Genomic DNA, 18,820 nt, shown 5'->3' with positions numbered 1-18,820 from the left:
TATGATAAAAACTCACCAGAAATTAGGCATAGAAGGAACCTAACTCAATAAAGGCCACTCAGTGGTGAAAACTGAACGCATTTCCTCTAAGATCAGGAACAAGAAAGGGTGCTCACTCTTGCCACTATTATTAAACACAGTGTTGGAAATCCTAGTCAGGCAAGCAGAGAAGAAACATAACAGGAATCCAGACTGGAAAAGAAATAAGACTCTTGACTGCAGATGACAGTATACTAGGCCTGCCCGTTCCTTCTGTCGTACTGGAGTGGGTAGCCATTCCCTTCTCCAGGGGATCTTCCCAACACAGGCGTCAAACTCAGGTCACCTGCATTGCAGGCAGTTTTTTTTTTTTTTAACTGAGTCACCAGGGAAGCCCAATACTGTACACAGAAAATTTAGTAAAGTTGCAGGATACAAAATTAATATACAGAAATCCCTTGCATTCTGATACACAAACAACAAAAAAATCAGAAAGAGAAACTAAATAAACAATCCCACTCACCACTGCAACAAAAAGAATAAAATATCTGGGAATAAACCTACCCATGGAGACAAAAGACATGTATGCAGAAAACAAGACACTGATGAGAGAAATCAAAGATGACACAAACGGAGAGTATACTATGTTCTTGGATTGAAAGAATCAATACTGTGAAAATGACTAAATGGCACCCCACTCCAGTACTTTTGCCTGGAGAATCCCATGGAGGGAGGAGCCTGGTAGGCTACAGTCCATGGGGTCGCAAAGAGTCAGACACGACTGAGCGACTTCACTTCACTTCAGGCAATCTGCAGATTGAATGCAATACCTATTGAATTACCAATTTTTCACAAAACTAGAACAAAAATTTTTACAATTTGTATGGAAACAAAAAGACCCTGAATACTTAAAGCAACCTTGAGAAGGAAAAATGGAGCTGGAAAATCAACCGTCCTGACTTTAGACTATACTACAAAATAACAGTTATCAAGACAGTACGGTACTGGCACAAAAATAGAAACACGGATCAATGGAACAAAACGGAAAGCCCAGAGATAAACTCATGCACCTACGGGCATCTTAAATTTGACAAAGGAGAAAAGAACATAAAATGGACAAAAGAAATCCTCTTCAGTAAGTGGTGTTGGGAAACCTGAACAGCCATATATAAAAGATTGAAATTAGAACACTTCCTAACACCATACACAAACATAAACACAAAATGGATTAAAGACCTAAATATAAGACCAGGAAATATAAAATTCCTAGAGGAAAACATAGGCAGAACCCTCTGAAATAAATTGCAGCAAGATCTTCTTTGCTCCGCTTCCTAGAGTAATGGAAATAAATACAGAAATAAACAAATGGGACCTAATTAAACTTAAAAGCTTTTGCACACCAAAAAGTAATCATTAGCAAGATAAAAAGACAACCCTCAAAATGGGAGAAAATATTTGCAAATGAAGCAACTGACAAAGGATTAATCTCCAAAATATGCAAGGAGCTTATATAGCTCAATACCAGATAACCAGGCAACCCAATCAAAAAATGGGCTGAAGACTTAAACAGACATTTCTCCAAAGAAAATATACAGAAGACCACCAAACACATGAAAAGATGCTCAACATTGCTCATTATTAGAAAAATGCATATCAAAACTACATTGAACTATCACCTAACGCTGACAGGAATGGCCATCGTCAAATCTACAAAAAATAAATGCTGGAGAGGATGTGGAGAAAGGGGAAACCTCTTGCACTGTTGGTGGGAATATAAACTGATACAGCCACTAAGGAGAACAGTATGGACTTTCCTTAAAAAACAAAAACAAAAAAGACACTATTATATGGACCGAGCAATCCCACTGTATGTACCCAATGTTCACTGTAGCACTATTTACAATAGCCAGGACACAGAAGCAAACTAGATGTCCACTGACAGATGAATAGATAAAGAAGTTGTGGTACATATATACCATGGAATATCACTCTATGGCCATAAAAAGGAAAGAAACTGGGTCATCTGTAGTGATGTGCGTGAATCTAGAATCAGTCATAGAGTAAAGTCAAGCCAGAAAAACTAATAGTGCATATTAACACTTATGTGTGTATTCTAGAAAAATGGTACTAATGAACCTATTTGCAAGGCAAAAGAATAGCGATGCAGACATAGAGAATGGACTTGTGGACACAGCAGGGGACGGAGAGGGTGGGATGAACTGACAGAGCAGCACTGACATATATACAATACCATTTATAAAATAAATAGCTAGTGGGAAGCTGCTGTATTACACCAGGAGCTCAGCTGGATGCTCTGTGATGATTTAGTAGAGTGGGATGGTGGGGCTAAAATAGAGGCTCAAGAGGGAGCAGATACAGGTACATTTACAGCTGAGTTATGAAGATCATGGCATCCGGTCCCATCACTTCATGGGAAATAGATGGGGAAACAGTAGAAACAGTGTCAGACTTTATTTTGGGGGGCTCCAAAATCACTGCAGATGGTGATTGCAGCCATGAAATTAAAAGACGCTTACTCCTTGGAAGAAAAGTTATGACCAACCTAGATAGCATATTCAAAAGCAGAGACATTACTTTGCCAACTAAGATCTGCCTAGTCAAGGCTATGGTTTTTCCTGTGGTCAGGTATGGATGTGAGAGTTGGACTGTGAAGAAGGCTGAGCGCCAAAGAATTGGTGCTTTTGAACTGTGGTGTTGGAGAAGACTCTTGAGAGTCCCTTGGACTGCAAGGAGATCCAACGAATCCATTCTGAAGGAGATCAGCCCTGGGATTTATTTGGAAGGAATGATGCTAAAGCTGAAGCTCCAGTACTTTGGCCACCTCATGCGAAGAGTTGACTCGTTGGAAAAGACTCTGATGCTGGGAAGGATTGGGGGCAGGAGGAGAAGGGGACGACAGAGGATGAGATGGCTGGATGGCATCATGGACTCGAGGGATGTGAGTCTGAGTGAATTCCGGGAGATGGTGATGGACAGGGAGGCCTGGCATGCTGCGATTCATGGGGTTGCAAAGAGTCGGACACGACTGAGCGACTAAACTGAACTGAATATTAAAAAATATCTAGGAATAAGCCTACCAAAGGAGTGAAAAGACGTGTATACAGAAAACTCTTAAGACACAGATGAGAGAAATCAATGACACAAACAGATGGAGAGATATACTATAATCTTCAATTGGAAGAATCAATATTGTGGAAATGACTATACTACCCAAAGCAATGTACAGATGCAACATAATTCCTATCAAATTACCAAGTGTTATTTTTCACAAAAATAAAACAAAAAAATTTATAATCTGTATGAAAACATGAAAGACCCAAAATAGCCACAGCAATCTTGAGAAAGAAAAATGGTGTTGGAAGAATCAGGCTTCCTGACCTCAGACTATACTACAAAGCTACAGTAATCAAGACAGTATGCTCCTGTCACAAAAACAGTACTATAGATCAATGGAACTGGACAGAAGCCCAGAGATGAACCCACACACTTGTGGTCCCCTAATCTATGATAAAGGAGTCAAATATACAATGGAGAAAAGACAGCCCTGTCAATAAATAATGTCAGGAAAACTAGGCAGCTACACATAAAAGAATGAAATTAGATGACTCTCTAACAATACACACAAAAATAAATTCAAAATGGATTAAAGATCTGAATGCAAGGCCAGACACTAAAACTCTAAGAGGAAAACATAGGAAGAACACTCTGACATAAATCAAAGCATGATCCTCTTTGAGCCACCTCCTAGTGTAATGGAAATAAAAACAAAAATAAACAATTGGACCTAATTAAATGTAGCAATGGAAACCATAAAGATGACAAAAAGAAAATCCTCTGAATGGGAGAAAATAATAGCAAATGAAGCAACTGTCAAAGGATTACTCTCCACAAGATACATAAGCAGCTCATGCAACTCAATTATCAAATCAATAAACAACCCAATCAAAAAATGGGCATAAGACACCAAAACAAACATTTCTCCAAAGAAGACATGCACAAGACCACCAATCACATGCAAAGATGTTCAACACCACTCATTATTAGAGAAATGCAAATTAAAACTACTATGAGGTATCACCTCACACCAGTCAGAGCGGCCAGCATCAAAAATAAATCCACAGGGCTTCCCTGATGTGTCAGTGGTAATGAATCTGCCTGACAATGCAGGAGGCAAGGGTTCGGTCCCCATCCTGGAAATCCAACATGCCACTGGGCAGTTAAGTCCATGTGCCAGTTATTGACTGAACCTGTGCTCTAGAGCCCAGGAGCCACAACTACTGAGCCCACTTGCTGCAACTATCGAGGCCTGCGCTCTGCAACAAGAGAAGCCCCCATAATGAGAAGCCCCCATAATGAGAAGCCCATGCTCCAAAACTAGAGCAGCCCCTCCCCCCTACTCATCCTAATTAGAGAGAAGCCTGAATAGCGACAAGACCCAGGATGGACCAAACTGGATAAATAAATAAATCATTGTTTAAAAAAAAATCACACAATAAACACTGGACAGAGTATGAAGAAAAGGGAACCCTCATGCACTGCTTGTGGGAGTATAAACTGATACAGCCACTATGGAAAACAGTTCAAAGTTTTCTTAAAAACTCAAAAAAGAACTCCCGTATGACCCAGGCATCTCACTACTGGGCATATACTCACAGAAAATCATAATTCAAAGACACATGCACCCCAGTGTTCACATCAGCACTGTTTACAACAGCCAGAACATGGAAGTAACCTAAATGTCCATGAACAGAGAAATGTTTAAATAAGATGTGGTATATATATACAATGGAATATTACTCAGCCATAAAAAGTAACAAAATTGAGTCATTTGTAGAGATATGGAGGGACCTAAATAATACCACACAGAGTGAAGTCAGAAAGAGAAAAACAAATATCATAAATTAACACATATATGGAGTCTAGAAAAATGGTACAATCTTACTTGCAAGGTAGAAATAGACACAGATGTTGAGAACAAAAATAGGGATACCAAGGGGCAAAGGGGTGGTGGGAAGAATTGGAGATTGGGCTTGACACATATACACTATTGATACCATAATAACAAAGAAACTCAGTCATAGTAATGAGAACATACTGTATAGCAGAGGGAACTCATAGTTAAGGCTCTGTGATGACCTGAATCAGAAGAAAGTCCAAAAGGGAGTGGATATCTGTATATGTATAGCTGATTGATTTCACTCTACAGTAGAAAAAGCTACTATATCTCAATAAAATTTTTTTTTAAATCTTCAAAAATAAGTAACTAGGAATATTTATTATTTGGTTTGTACCCCTTTTTTGGAAACTGTCCCTCCACCACTATCCTCCATATGATGTGCCCCCATTGATATAAAATTTTACTCTCCATAGTTAGATAAATCTCAGTACCACACCTCATTCCTGAAAAGACTACCACTGGGATAGGCTCCTAGCTCAGATTTGAAGCCTCAGGAATTTTTGGAGTTGACTGCTGCTGCTGCTGCTAAGTCGCTTCAGTCGTGTCCAACTCTGTGAGACCACATAGACAGAAGCCCACCAGGCTCCCCCGTCCCTGGGATTCTCCAGGAAAGAACACTGGAGTGGGTTGCCATTTCCTTCTCCAATGCATGAAAGTGAAAAGTGAAAGGGAAGTCGCTCAGTTGTGTCCAACTCTTAGTGACCCCATGGACTGCAGCCTACCAGGCTCCTTCGTCCATGGGATTTTCCAGGCAAGAGTACTGGAGTGGGGTGCCATTGCCTTCTCCGTTGGAGTTGACACTAGAAAGAAATGTCAGAACGGACTCTCTCCGGTTGCTGAAATTATATAAACGTAAAATTTGGGACCTACCGGTGTTCTTGTTTTTCCACCACATAGAAAAGGCATACTGCATATCACAGAAGGTGAATAGTCCCAAGCCTCTGAATAGATAAGAAACAGTACCATGATGACATTCACGTCTCTGGTGCAAGTGTTTCATGAGACACACTTACAATAACTTTTTAATAAATTAATTACCATTTCTACTTAACCTAATTCAAATTGAGTTTCTTTCAACTGCAAATAAAAGTGCTGATATACTAAAGCCAAAAAAAATACAACCATTACTATGCTCATAGAGAATTTCATTCTTGTTGTCATTCAGTCGCTCATTAGTGTCTGACTCTTTGCGACCCCATGGACTGCAGCAAGTCAGACTTCCCGTCCTTCACCATTGCCCAGAGTTTTGCTCAAACTTACTGATGTTGATTGAGTACTGGTCTTGTAAAGTACTTAATATGCATTAATTCATTTGATGCTTAAAAGAATTCATGAGATTAAGCGCTAGCATCTTATTTTGTACATAAGGAAAAATATATAGTCCTCCGTGAGGTAACTCAGCAAGTAAAGTAATGAAATAATTTCAGATCCAGGCAGTCTGGATCTTCAGTTCATGTGCTCAACTATTAAATCATCCTACCTCCCATAAGAATATTTCTTATTAAATAATAAAAACTAAAAATAATGGAACTAAATTTGAATTAAATGCTCATGAAAGAGAGTCACTTAAGAAATTATAAATGACTAAAAACATTTAAAATGTTCAAACTCAATATAATACAAAGAAATAAAAACAGATTACTTTTCAGTTATTAGCATGAGAAAGTTTAAAAGATTGCGAAGTATAAGCAAAGACATGGGAAATAGGGACCCCATATGATGTTGAGAGGATAATTTGTCAGTATCCTTCATCAGTAATTGAAGTTTTAGGTAATTTATTTCAACAGAAACATTTACATTAAGACTAAGAGGACAAGATAAATTTAAACAATGTTGTTCCCTAACACAGTTTATAAGTAATAAAAAAATCAACTAGGAATGAAATAGAAGACACTAATACACCTGAATGCTAGTCAGTCTTTAAAAAGAGTAAAGTGTCAACAGATAACATTATGCCTTACTCTTTCTGTGGGAACTAAATCAAGAAAGATTAAAACGGCATTTAGAGATGACTACATACTGAGAAGTAGGCAAACATTAATGAACATTTCAGCAACAAGAGGAAAAAGACGTGATAGAGAACAGTATAAAGTGTGTAAGTCCAGTTGTGTAAAAATATATTGATTGTATTGGTATTTAAAATTAAATTTAAGAATACACAGAAAAAATATCTAGAATTATATGCTAAACTGGTATTAGTTCTTATCTTTAGTACCTGGGACATCAGACCAGATGGATGAGATGACTCACTTTATATACCTGTATTTAAAAATTTTTTAATCCAATGAGGATATTTTACAATTAAAAGAGAATATCTGCAGAAAATAGAAAGATATGCTCTGGTTCAATCATATCTCAGAGCAAACATAAAATCCCAAATGCATGAGAACTAAGCATTTTTGAAAACTAGAAGAAAATGTTTACACTTGTATAAATAAAATGCTTCTGCCTACAAAAGTTCAGAGCAAGTAGAAGCCATCAAATATATTAAAACGATACTAACAAGATTCCATGTGATTAGTTTCACTAATAATGCACACAAAAAACATAAGGGCAATATTTAAGTCCCTAAGGTAATTTATGTTGTTTACCAAGTCATATTTAAATGGTAACCTATCATGTAGAAAAAAGCATTGCTTCCTTAGCAATAAAGAGTAGGTTTCAAACAACTATTAAATTTACAAAAATAAATGAGTTCTAAAACTCAGTGATCACAAAGCCAGAAAAACAGGTACCCTTAAGTACATTTCTGGTAGTACTCTAAAATTTGTTTCCTAGGAAACAATCTAATAACAAATCTGACAAGAACTATTAAAACTGTTCTTTTTAATGATTATAAGATATTCTCTGATAGGTTAACTCTGCTTTGAGGCATACATGCCATGAAAACACCACTAAATAATTGGTTACACGATGAAAGGGCTACCAAGACAGCTGTGCTGTACTTAGTTGTTTAGTCGCGTCAGACGCTTTGTGACCCCACGGACTGTAGCGCGCCAGGCTCCTCTGTCCATGCACATTCACCAGGCAACACTGGAGCAGGCTGCCATCCCCTTCTCCAGAGGTTCTTCCCAACCCAGGGATCGAACCCAGGTCTCCCACACTGCAGGAGGATTCTTTATCATCTGAGCCAACCGGGAAGCCCAAGCAGTGCATGGCTATTCACAATATAAAGCTTCTTTATAGCTTTATAGAAGAGTCAAATTGTAGCACTAAGTCATAATGGAATAAAGTTATTAAAAATGAAAATTATGTAGACTAAGTCAATATTCAGAATAGTCAAATAAAAATGAAAGCACAACTTAATACAGATCTGCTGATTATAATTACATAAAGTATGTATGTCTATGTTTATTGACAAAGACTAGGAAACAATGCAGAAAGATGTAACTTCATGATCTCTAAATTCTTATTTCTGTAAAGGTTTTAAAATTCATGATAGGCAAATAACAGATCTCAAGAATCTCTCTTAGAAAACAATATTTTGATGTTACATTCCAGTGACAAAATACATATTTCACAAGTTTCAGTTAAGTTTGTAAAATGTATTCCTTTTTCTCTAATCTTATCCAAACCCACCTTATCCAATTTTATTCATTAAGAAATATATAATGTTTGCAAGGAGCCCTGGGATGAGAGACACCCAGGTGTCCCAGTGCAAAGGTTTCTCCCTTCAGACTCATCTGTAAGGACTTGGCTCACAACACCTATAACGCAATCTCTAATGCTCTAGGGACTCATTAATCCCCTCTAGTCAGGGTCAGAGTAATATAGATTGGAAGTGAGGTGATGGAAACAGATATTACACGCAAATAGAAATCAAAATAAAGCTAGAGTAGCAATACTAATATCAGAAAAAACAGACTTTAAAGACTACTAAAAGAAGGAAGGATACTACATAAATGATCAAGGGATCAAGCCAAGAAGAAAACATAACCATTTTAAATATTATGCACCCAACACAGGAGCAGCTCAAAACAAAAGGCAAATGTTAACAGCCATAAAAGGGGAAATTAACAGTAACTCAGTAATAGTGGTGTACTTTAACACTCCACTTTCACCAATGGACAGATCATCCAGACAGAAAATTAATGTGGAAAAACAACCCTTAAATGAAACATTAGATCAGACAGACATAATTGATATTTATAGGACATTACATCCAAAACCAGCAGAATACACTTTCTTCTCAAGTGCACATGGAACATTCTCCAGGATAGATCACACCTTGGGTTACAAATGAAGCCTCAGTAAACTTAAGAAAATTGGAATTACATCAAGCATCTTTTTTTACCACAACACTATGAGATTGGAAATCAATTACAGGAAAAATTTAAAAAAAACTACAAAATACAAAAGCATGTTTGTTTAGTACTAAATATTCAAAAAGTCGGAGAAGAAATCAAGGAGGAAATTTTAAAAAATAGATAGCAACAAATGACAACATAAACACAACTATCTAAAACCTATGGGACATAGCACGAGCATTTCAAAGAGGGAAGTTTATAGCAATTCACTATCACCTCAGTTCAGTTGCTCAGTCGTGTCCGACTCTTTGCGACCCCATGAACTGCAGGACGCCAGGCCTCCCTGTCCAACACAAACTCCCAGAGTTCACCCAAACTCATGTCCATTGAGTCAGTGATGCCATCCAACCATCTCATCCTCTGTCGTCCCCTTCTCCTCCTGCCCTCAATCCCTCCCAGCATCAGGGTCTTTTCAAATGAGTCAGCTCTTCGCATCAGGTGGCCAAAGGATTGGAGTTTCAGCTTCAACATCAGTCCTTCCAATGAATATTCAGGACTGATCTCCTTTAGGATGGACTGGTTGGATCTCCTTGCAGTCCAAGGGACTCTCAAGAGTCTTCTCCAACACCACAGTTCAAACGCATCAATTCTTCGGCACTCAGCTTTCTTCCCAGTCCAACTCTCACATCCATACATGACCACAAAACCATAGCCTTGACTAGACAGACCTTTGTTGGCAAAGTAATGTCTCTGCTTTTTAATATGCTGTCTAGGTTGGTCATAACTTTCCTTCCAAGGAGTAAGCATCTTTCAATTTCATGGCTGCGATCACCATCTGCAGTGATTTTGGAGCCCCCCAAAATAAAGTCTCTCACTGTTTCCCCATCTATTTGCCATGAAGTGATGGAACCAGATGCCATGATCTTCGTTTTCTGAATGCTGAGCTTTAAGCCAACTTTTTCGCTCTCCTCTTTCACTTTCATCAAGAGGCTCTAGTTCTTCTTCACTTTCTGCCATAAGGGTGGTGTCATCTGCATATCTGAGGTTATTGATATTTCTCCCAGAAATCTTGATTCCAGCTTGCACTTCATCCAGTCCAGCATTTCTCATGATGTACTCTGCATACAAGTTAAATAAGCAGGTGACAATATACAGCCTTGACGTACTCCTTTCCCAATTTGGAACTAGTCTGTTGTTCCATGTCCAGATCTGACTGTTGCTTCCTGACCTGCATATAGGTTTCTCAAGAGGCAGGTCAGGTGGTCTGGTATTCCCATCTCTTTCAGACTTTTCCACAGTTTATTGTGATCCATATAGTCAAAGGCTTTGGCATAGTCAATAAAGCAGAAATAGATGTTTTTCTGGAACTCTCTTGCTTTTTTGATGATCCAGGGAATGTTGGCAATTTGATCTCTGGTTCCTCTGCCTTTTCTAAAACCATCTTGAACATCAAGTTTTTGAACAACTTCTTCTCAAGTGCACATGTAACATTCTCCAGGATAGATCACATCTTGGGTCACAAATGAAGCCTCATTAAACTTAAGAAAATTGGAATTATATCAAGCATCTTTTTTTTACCACAACACTATGAGATTGGAAATCAATTACAGGAAAAATTTTAAAAAACTACAAAAAACACAAACACGTTTGTTTAGTACTAAATACTCAAAAAGTCAGAGAAGAAATCAAAGAGGAAATTTATGAAATAGCAACAAATGACAACATAAACACAACCAACTATCACCTCAAGATACAAGAGAAATCTACTATAAACAATCTAATCTTACATGTAAAACAACTAGAGAAAGAAGACTCCACAACTAGAGAAGAACTCCACAACTAGATCAGAGAAGAAAAAATGAAACAGAAACGAAGACAACAGCAGCAAAGATCAAAAAAACTAAAGCTGATTTTTGGAGAAGATTAAATTGATAAACCTTTAGCCAAACTCATCAAGAAAAAAAAGGAAGAAGATTTAAATCAATAATATTAAATATGAAAAAGGAGAAGTTGCAACTGATGCTACAAAAATACAAAGGATCATTGAGAGACTACTACAAGCAACTGCAAGCAAATAATATGGACAACCCAGAAGAAATGGACAAATTCTTAGAAAGGTATAACCCACCAAGACTGAACCATGAAGAAACAGAAAATAATGGACTAATCACAAGTAATAACATTGAAGCCATAATTAAATATCCTCCAACAAACAGAAGTCCAGGACCAGATGGCGTCATAGGTGAATTCTATCCAATTTTTAAGAGACCAGTTAGCACCTATTCTTCTCAAAAACTTCCAAAAAATTGCAGAGGGAGGAATACTCCCAAACTTGTTCTTTGAGGCCACCATCCCCTGATACCAAAATTAAACAAAGATATCAAAAAGAAAATCACAGACCAGTAACACTGATGAACACAGACACAAAAATCCTCAAAAAATACTAGCAAACAGAATCCAGTAACATGTAAAAAGGATCATACACTATGATCAAGTTTAAGTTTATCCCAAGGATGCAAGGATTCATCAATATACACAAATCAATGTGATACACCACATTACCAACTGAAAGATAAAAATCATATGATAATCCCCAAAAATGCAGAAGACGCTTTTGACAGATTTCATCACCCATTTATGAACAAAACTCTTCAGAAAATTTGGTATGGAAGGAACCTACCTCAACACAATAAAGGCCGTATAAAACAAACCCACAACAAATATTATTCTCAATGGTGAAAAACTGAAAGTACTTCCTCTAAGGTCTAATAAGACAAGGGTGTGCATTCTCACCACTATTATTCAACGCAGTTTGGAAGTCCTAGCCATAGCAATCAAAGAAGAAAAAGAAATGAAAGGAATCCAGATTGAAAAAGAAGTAAAACTGTCACTGTCTGCAGACAACAGGATACTATACATAGAAAACCCTGAAGATAACATCTGAAAATTACTAGAGCTATTCAGTGAATTTAGTAAAGTCACAGGATACAAAATCAATACACAGATATCCCTTGAATTCCTATAAACTAACAACAAAAAAATAAGAAAGAGAAATTAAGGAAACAATCCCACTTACCACTGCAACAAAAAGAATAAAATACCTAGGAATAAACCTACCTATGGAGACAAAAGCCTGTATCCAGAAAACTGTAAGACACTGATGAAAGAAATCAAAGACGACACAGAGAGATATAATATGTTCTTGGATCGAAAGAATCAATATTGTAAAAATGACTATAGACTCCCCTATACAATCTGCAGATTTAATGCAATCCTCATCATATTACTAAGGGCAGTTTTCACAGAACCAGTACAAAAATTTTTAATATTTGTATGGAAATAAACAGACGCTGATAAGCCAAAGCAATCTTGAGAAAGAAAAATGGAGCTGGAGGAATCAACCTTTCTGGCTTCAGACTATACACAATTAAATGAAGTAGGGATAGGTAACCTTCCAGAAAAAGAATTTTGAATAATGATAGTGAAGATGCTCCAGGATCTCGGGAAAACAGTGGAGAAGATACAAGAAATGTTTATCAAAATCTAGAAAAACTAAAGAACAAACAAACAGAGATGAATAATACACTAGAAGGAATCAGTAACAGAGTAACTGAGGCAGAAGGAGGAGAAAGAGAGAGAGGACCTGAGATAATATTTGATGACATAGCTGAAAAATTCCTGAACACTGGAAAGGAAATAGTCAACCAAGTCCAGGAGCACAGAGAATCCCAGGCAGAAAAAAACCCAAGGAAGAACACACCGAGACACACAGTAATCAAACTGACAAAAATTAAAGACAAAGATAAAGTATTAAAAACAATAAGGAGGGAAAATGACAAATAACATACAAGGGAACTCCCAACAGGCTATCAGCTGATTTCTCCACAAACCCTCTAAGCCAGAAGGGAATGGCATGATATATTTAAAGTGATGAAAGGGAAGAACCTACAACCAAGAATATTCTATCCAGCAATACTCGCATTCAGATTTGATGGAGAAATCAAAGACAGACGGCCAACAAACCCAGCAAAAGACACTCAGCATCACTAGTTATTAGAGAAATGCAGATCAAAACTACAATGATTAATCACTGGTCAGAATGGCCATCATCATAAAATCTACAAACAATAAATGCTGAAGAAGATGTGGATAAAAAGGAACCCTCTTGCACTGCTGGTGGAAATGTAAATTGATACAGCCACTATGGAAAACAGTTTGGAGGTTTCTTAAAAAACTGAAAATATAACTACCATATGACTCAATAATCCCACTACTGCACATATACCCTGAGAAAATAATAATTCAAAAAGACTTATGTACCCCAATGTTCACTGTAGGACTATTTATGATAACCAGGAGACGGAAGCAATCTAAATGTTCATTGACACATGAATTGATAAATATGTGATATACATACACACACACAATATTACTCAGCTATAAAAATGAATGAAATTGGGTCATTTGTAGAGATACAGATGGACCTAGAGTATGCCATACAGAGTGAAGTAGGTCAGAAAGGAAAATATCATATATTAATGCATATATACGAAATCTAGGAAAAGTGTACATAGATGAACAGAGACCTAAATGGAGACAATGGCTATGTTGACATGGGGGGAAGCGGAGGGTGAGACAAATTGGGAAAGCAGTGTGGACATATATACACTACCATGTGTAAAACAGATAGCTAGTGAGAAGTTACAGGGAGCATAGGGAAAGATGACCTAGAGAGACGGGAGGGTCTGGGTGGGAGGTTTGGGAGGGAGCTGATATATGTAAACATATAGCTGACTCACTTTGCTGTACAGCAGAAACTAACACAACAGTGTAAAGCAATTATACACCAATAAAATAAACTGAAAAAAAAAGGACAACCTATGAAACAGAAGTAAACTTCTATGAATCATATACCTGATAAGGGATTAATATCCAGAATATGCAAAGAACTGCTACAAGTCAACAATAAAAAAATCAAATAACCCATTTAAAAAATGTCCAAAGGAACTGAAAATACATTTCTCCAAAAATGATATACCAGTGCCATTAAACATGTGACAAGATACTTAACATCTTTTAAATTTTAAGAAATTCAAATAAAAACCACAAGGAGACACCATGAATATAAATATTCACAATCAAAACAACAGAAAATAACAAGTGTTGATAAGGATATGGAGAAATCTGAACTCTTGTGGAAAGTTTGGTGAGATTGTAAAATTGTAAAATGGTGTAACTGGTATGGAAAACATTATGGAGGTTCCTCAAAAAAAAATCACAAACAGAACTATTGTATGAGATAGCCATCACACTTCTTGGTATATATCCAAAAGAACTGAATGCAGGGTCTCAAAGAGACATCTGCACACTCATTTAAAACAGCACTATTCACATAGCCAGGAAGTGAAAGCAACCTTAATCTCCATCAGTGGATAAATGAATAAACAAAATGTGGTATACACACACCATGAATATTATTTAGTCTTCAAAAAGGAAATACCACAACATGGATAAATTTTGAAGTTATTATGTTAAGCCAGTCACAAAAAGATAAATGTATGATTCAACTTTATCTGCGTTCTCTAAAGTAGTCAAATTCATAGAATCAGAACGTAGAACAGTAGTTATCAGAGGCTGGTTGCTGCTGCTGCTAAGTCACTTCAGTCATGTCCGACTCTGTGTGACCCCAGAGACAGCAGCCCACCAGGCTCCCCCGTCCCTGGGATTCTCCAGGCAAGAACACTGGAGTGGGTTGCCATTTCCTTCTCCAATACATGAAAATGAAAAGTGAAAGTGAAGTCACTCAGTTGTGTCAGACTCCTAGCAACCCCATGGACTGCAGCCTACCAGGCTCCTCCATCCATGGGATTTGCCAGGCAAGAGTACTGGAGTGAGATGCCATTGCCTTCTCCGACCAAAGGCTGGAGAGAGAGGGAAAAGGGGAGTTGTTTACATGGGCTCAGAGTTTCAGTTTTATAAGATGACAAGTATTGGCGATCTATTTCTGTTATACAATAATGTGAATACACTTTACACTACTGAACTGTATCCTTAAATATGATTAAGATCGTAAATTTTATATTAGGTGACTGTTTTTATAAAAAAGTTCAAAAAAAAAAGACATTAACTGCACCACTATTTACAACATCCAGGATGTGGAAGCAGTCTGAATCTCCAATGACACATGAATGGATAAAGAAGTTATTGTATGTGTGTGTGTATACACACACACAGGAATATTATTCAGCCAGAAAAATGAATGACATTGGGTTATTTGGAGAGAAGCAGATGTCAGCACTCTGTTGTACAGAGTGAAGTAAGTCAAAAAGAGAAAAACAAGTATCGTATATTAATGCGTATATGTGGAATCCAGGAAAAAATGCTACAGATGAACTATTTGCAGGGCAGGAAAAGAGACGCAGATGAAGAGAATGGGCATGCGGACACAGTGGGGAGAAGGGGACAGCGGGATGGACTGAGAGATCAGGACTGACACACACACACACACACACGCACGCACACTATCGAGAAATGGCTGTGTAGCACAGGGAGCTCAGCTTGGTGCCTGTGATGACCTAGAGGGGTAGGATTGGAGAGTGGTGAAGGGAGGTTCAAGAGGGAGGGGATGTATGTAATTGCATACATATAGCTGATTCACTTTGTTGTACAGCAGAAACTAACACAACATTGTAAAGCAATCACACTCCAATTTAAAAAAAAGAAATACACAGTGTTCAACAGTTCACCTCAGATCTAAGGAATTTTTAAAAAGAATAAAACAGCTACTTGTTTTATTAAATGAAACAGCTACTTGTTTTATTAAATAAAACAGCTGCTTGTCTCACTACTTGTGACAAATGTAACGATAATTTTTAAAATTTTCCACATTTAAACAAACTTCTGTGGTCCACCCTATTTACTCATTTAGGACGTAATACACCCTGAAACTTAGAATAGCATCATACATACCTGATGCGATGACAGGATCTTTCATAAGCTCCCTAGTTATTGGACATATAAATTCATCAGGAATTTCAGAAGAAAGGGTCTTCACCTTTGTCCTCAGTTCTTCAATTTTCCTTAGAACTTTACTACGCAGCCCTAGTGATTCTGAAAAGAAATTATTCTGTTAGGGCTGGAGATCTATCTATAAGTTTTATGCAAGTCTTCAGGAGAGTAAAATTTAATCTACTATAACCAAAAATCTTCAGAAATACTGTTTTACTACATGGAAACTTTTCTTTACAAATTCTTTAATGAATCTTCGTAGTGCAGAATAAAGTGTGATTAAAACAACTCATCAATAGAAAGATTATTCTAAGTAACTTTAGATTCTGAAAGCTCAAGAATTTCAGATTACCCAAACACTAATATACTACATAAAATTAGAAAAGCCTATTATATGTTAATTTAGAGAACAGTCTCCTAAAAATCATTTATAAAGATGTTCAGTTTAATATAAAAATACCATCTTATATTTTTAAACCTTATGAAACTTGGTTTATTATCTGCTAATTCGTATATAATGGGAATACCAGACCACCTGACCTGCCTCTTGAGAAATCTGTATGCAGGTCAGGAAGCAACAGTTAGAACTGGACATGGAATAACAGACTGGTTCCAAATAAGAAAAGGAGTATGTCAAGGCTGTATACTGTCACCCTGCTTATTTAACTTATATGCAGAGTACATCATGAGAAACGCTGGACTGGATGAAGCACAAGCTGGAATCAAGATTGCCAGGAGAAATATCAATAACCTCAGATATATAGATGATACCATCCTTACGACAGAAAGTGAAGAAGAACTAAAGAGCCTCTAGATGAAAGTGAAAGAGGAGAGTGAAAAAGTTGGCTTAAAGCTCACAATTCAGAAAACTAAGATCATGGCATCTGGTCCCATCACTTCATGGCAAATAGATGGGGAAACGAGACTGACTGACTATGTTTTTGGGCTCCAAAGTCACTGCAGATGTTGATTGCAGCCATGAAATTAAAAGATGCTTATTCCTTGGAAGAAAAGTTATGACCAACCTAAACAGCATATTAAAAAGCAGAGACATTACTTTGCCAGCAAAGGTCCGTCTAGTCAAAGCTATGGTTTTTCCAGTAGTCATGTATGAATGTGAGAGCTGGACTATAAAGAAAGCTAAGCACTGAAGAATTGATGCTTTTGAACTGTGGTGTTGGAGAAGACTCTTGAGAGGCCCTTGGACAGCAAGGTGATCCAACCAGTCCATCCTAAAGGAAATCAGTCCTGAATATTCATTGGAAGGACTGATGCTAAAGCTGAAACTCCATAACTCTGGCCACCTGATGTGAAGAACTGACTCATCTGAAATCAAGACCCTGATGCTGGGAAAGATTGAAGGCAGGAGAAGGGGACGACAGAAGATGAGATGGTTGGATGGCATCACTGACTTGATGGACATAAGTCTGAGAAAACTCTAGGAGTTGGCAATGGACAGGAAGGCCTGGCATGCTGCAGCCCATGGGGTTGCAAATAGTCGGACACAACTGAGCGACTGAAGTGAACGGATACAAAGCACAGTATCAAATAAAACTCATCTATTTGTCCAAAACGGTACATGTAAGCTTCATTCATCTGTAGTTTAACTTTTATCTCATTTCAAAAATTAATTTTTAGTTTCAGGAAGATAAATATAATTAAGTTTAGGAAGAGTAGTGTTATTTAGCTGTTTGTATTTTTATCAGCGGACAGTTCTATTTTAGGCAGAGGTTTTTTCTGGGAGGGGGCAGTGGGTAAATGGGTAGAAAAAAAGAACTACATTTCAGAATGCCTCATAGTTTTCATAAAAAGCCTATCAACTTTCTGATTGGAAGGTAATTCTCCATATAGTGTTTAAACACACTTTTACAGTATCTTTTATCTGGCAATCTTTTCAAGGATGTCTGCAAACTTCCTTGGAAGCTAATGTCTCCCTCCTAGTCAAAGGGCAGTTTGTGTTCTAAGACCTATAGAGATAACGTTTTCTTCTTGGACTGCTTTGCTGCTACTCCTGCTAAGTTGCTTCAGTCGTGTCCGACTCTGCGACCCTAGAGACGGCAGCCCACCAGGCTCCCCCGTCCCTGGGATTCTCCAGGCAAGAACACTGGAGTGGGTTGCCATTTCCTTCTCCAATGCATGAAAGTGAAAAGCGAAAGTGAAGTCGCTCAGTCGTGTCCAACTCTTAGCGACCCCAAGGACTGCAGCCTACCAGGCTCCTCCGCCCATGGGATTTTCCAGGCAAGAGTACTGGAGTGGGGTGCCACTGCCTTCTCCGGACTACTTTGCTAGCAGTCCCCTTATCATATTGGGGGGGATCATAAATTCAGGGTTCCTCAGCTATGACACTATCACAAATTGCCTGCACAAGACTTAGTGGCAGAGGGGAACCAATCTGAGCATGAAGCTCATGCTGCTTGCTGTCCCATGAGTAACAAACTGTTTACATCTATTTGGATTCACTGACCGTTATCTATGAAAGTGTGGGAAGTCAACCCCACAACTGCCTGCATCTTAAGGGACGTCCTTCCTATGGAATTCACTGAAACCAAATTGAAGATTTTTCAAATAATTTTAAAAAAATCACAACACATTTATAATTAGAGAGTGA

General features: G+C 37.7%; 1 protein-coding gene across 2 annotated transcripts in view; it reads right to left on the bottom strand.

Moving 5' to 3' along the window:
* WDSUB1 (WD repeat, sterile alpha motif and U-box domain containing 1) overlaps positions 1-18,820 on the bottom strand; it is a 68,489-nt gene that overhangs the window by 11,308 nt on the left and 38,361 nt on the right. For both annotated transcript variants that reach the window (XM_052664096.1, XM_052664102.1), the window contains one exon: positions 16,174-16,314. In XM_052664096.1, the coding sequence (XP_052520056.1) occupies positions 16,174-16,314 (141 nt within the window). The remainder of the gene's footprint in view (positions 1-16,173; positions 16,315-18,820) is intronic.

This window comes from Budorcas taxicolor, chromosome 2, assembly GCF_023091745.1.
Source record: "Budorcas taxicolor isolate Tak-1 chromosome 2, Takin1.1, whole genome shotgun sequence".
Lineage (NCBI taxonomy): Eukaryota > Metazoa > Chordata > Mammalia > Artiodactyla > Bovidae > Budorcas > Budorcas taxicolor.
This window is presented reverse-complemented; position numbering and strand designations above follow the sequence as displayed.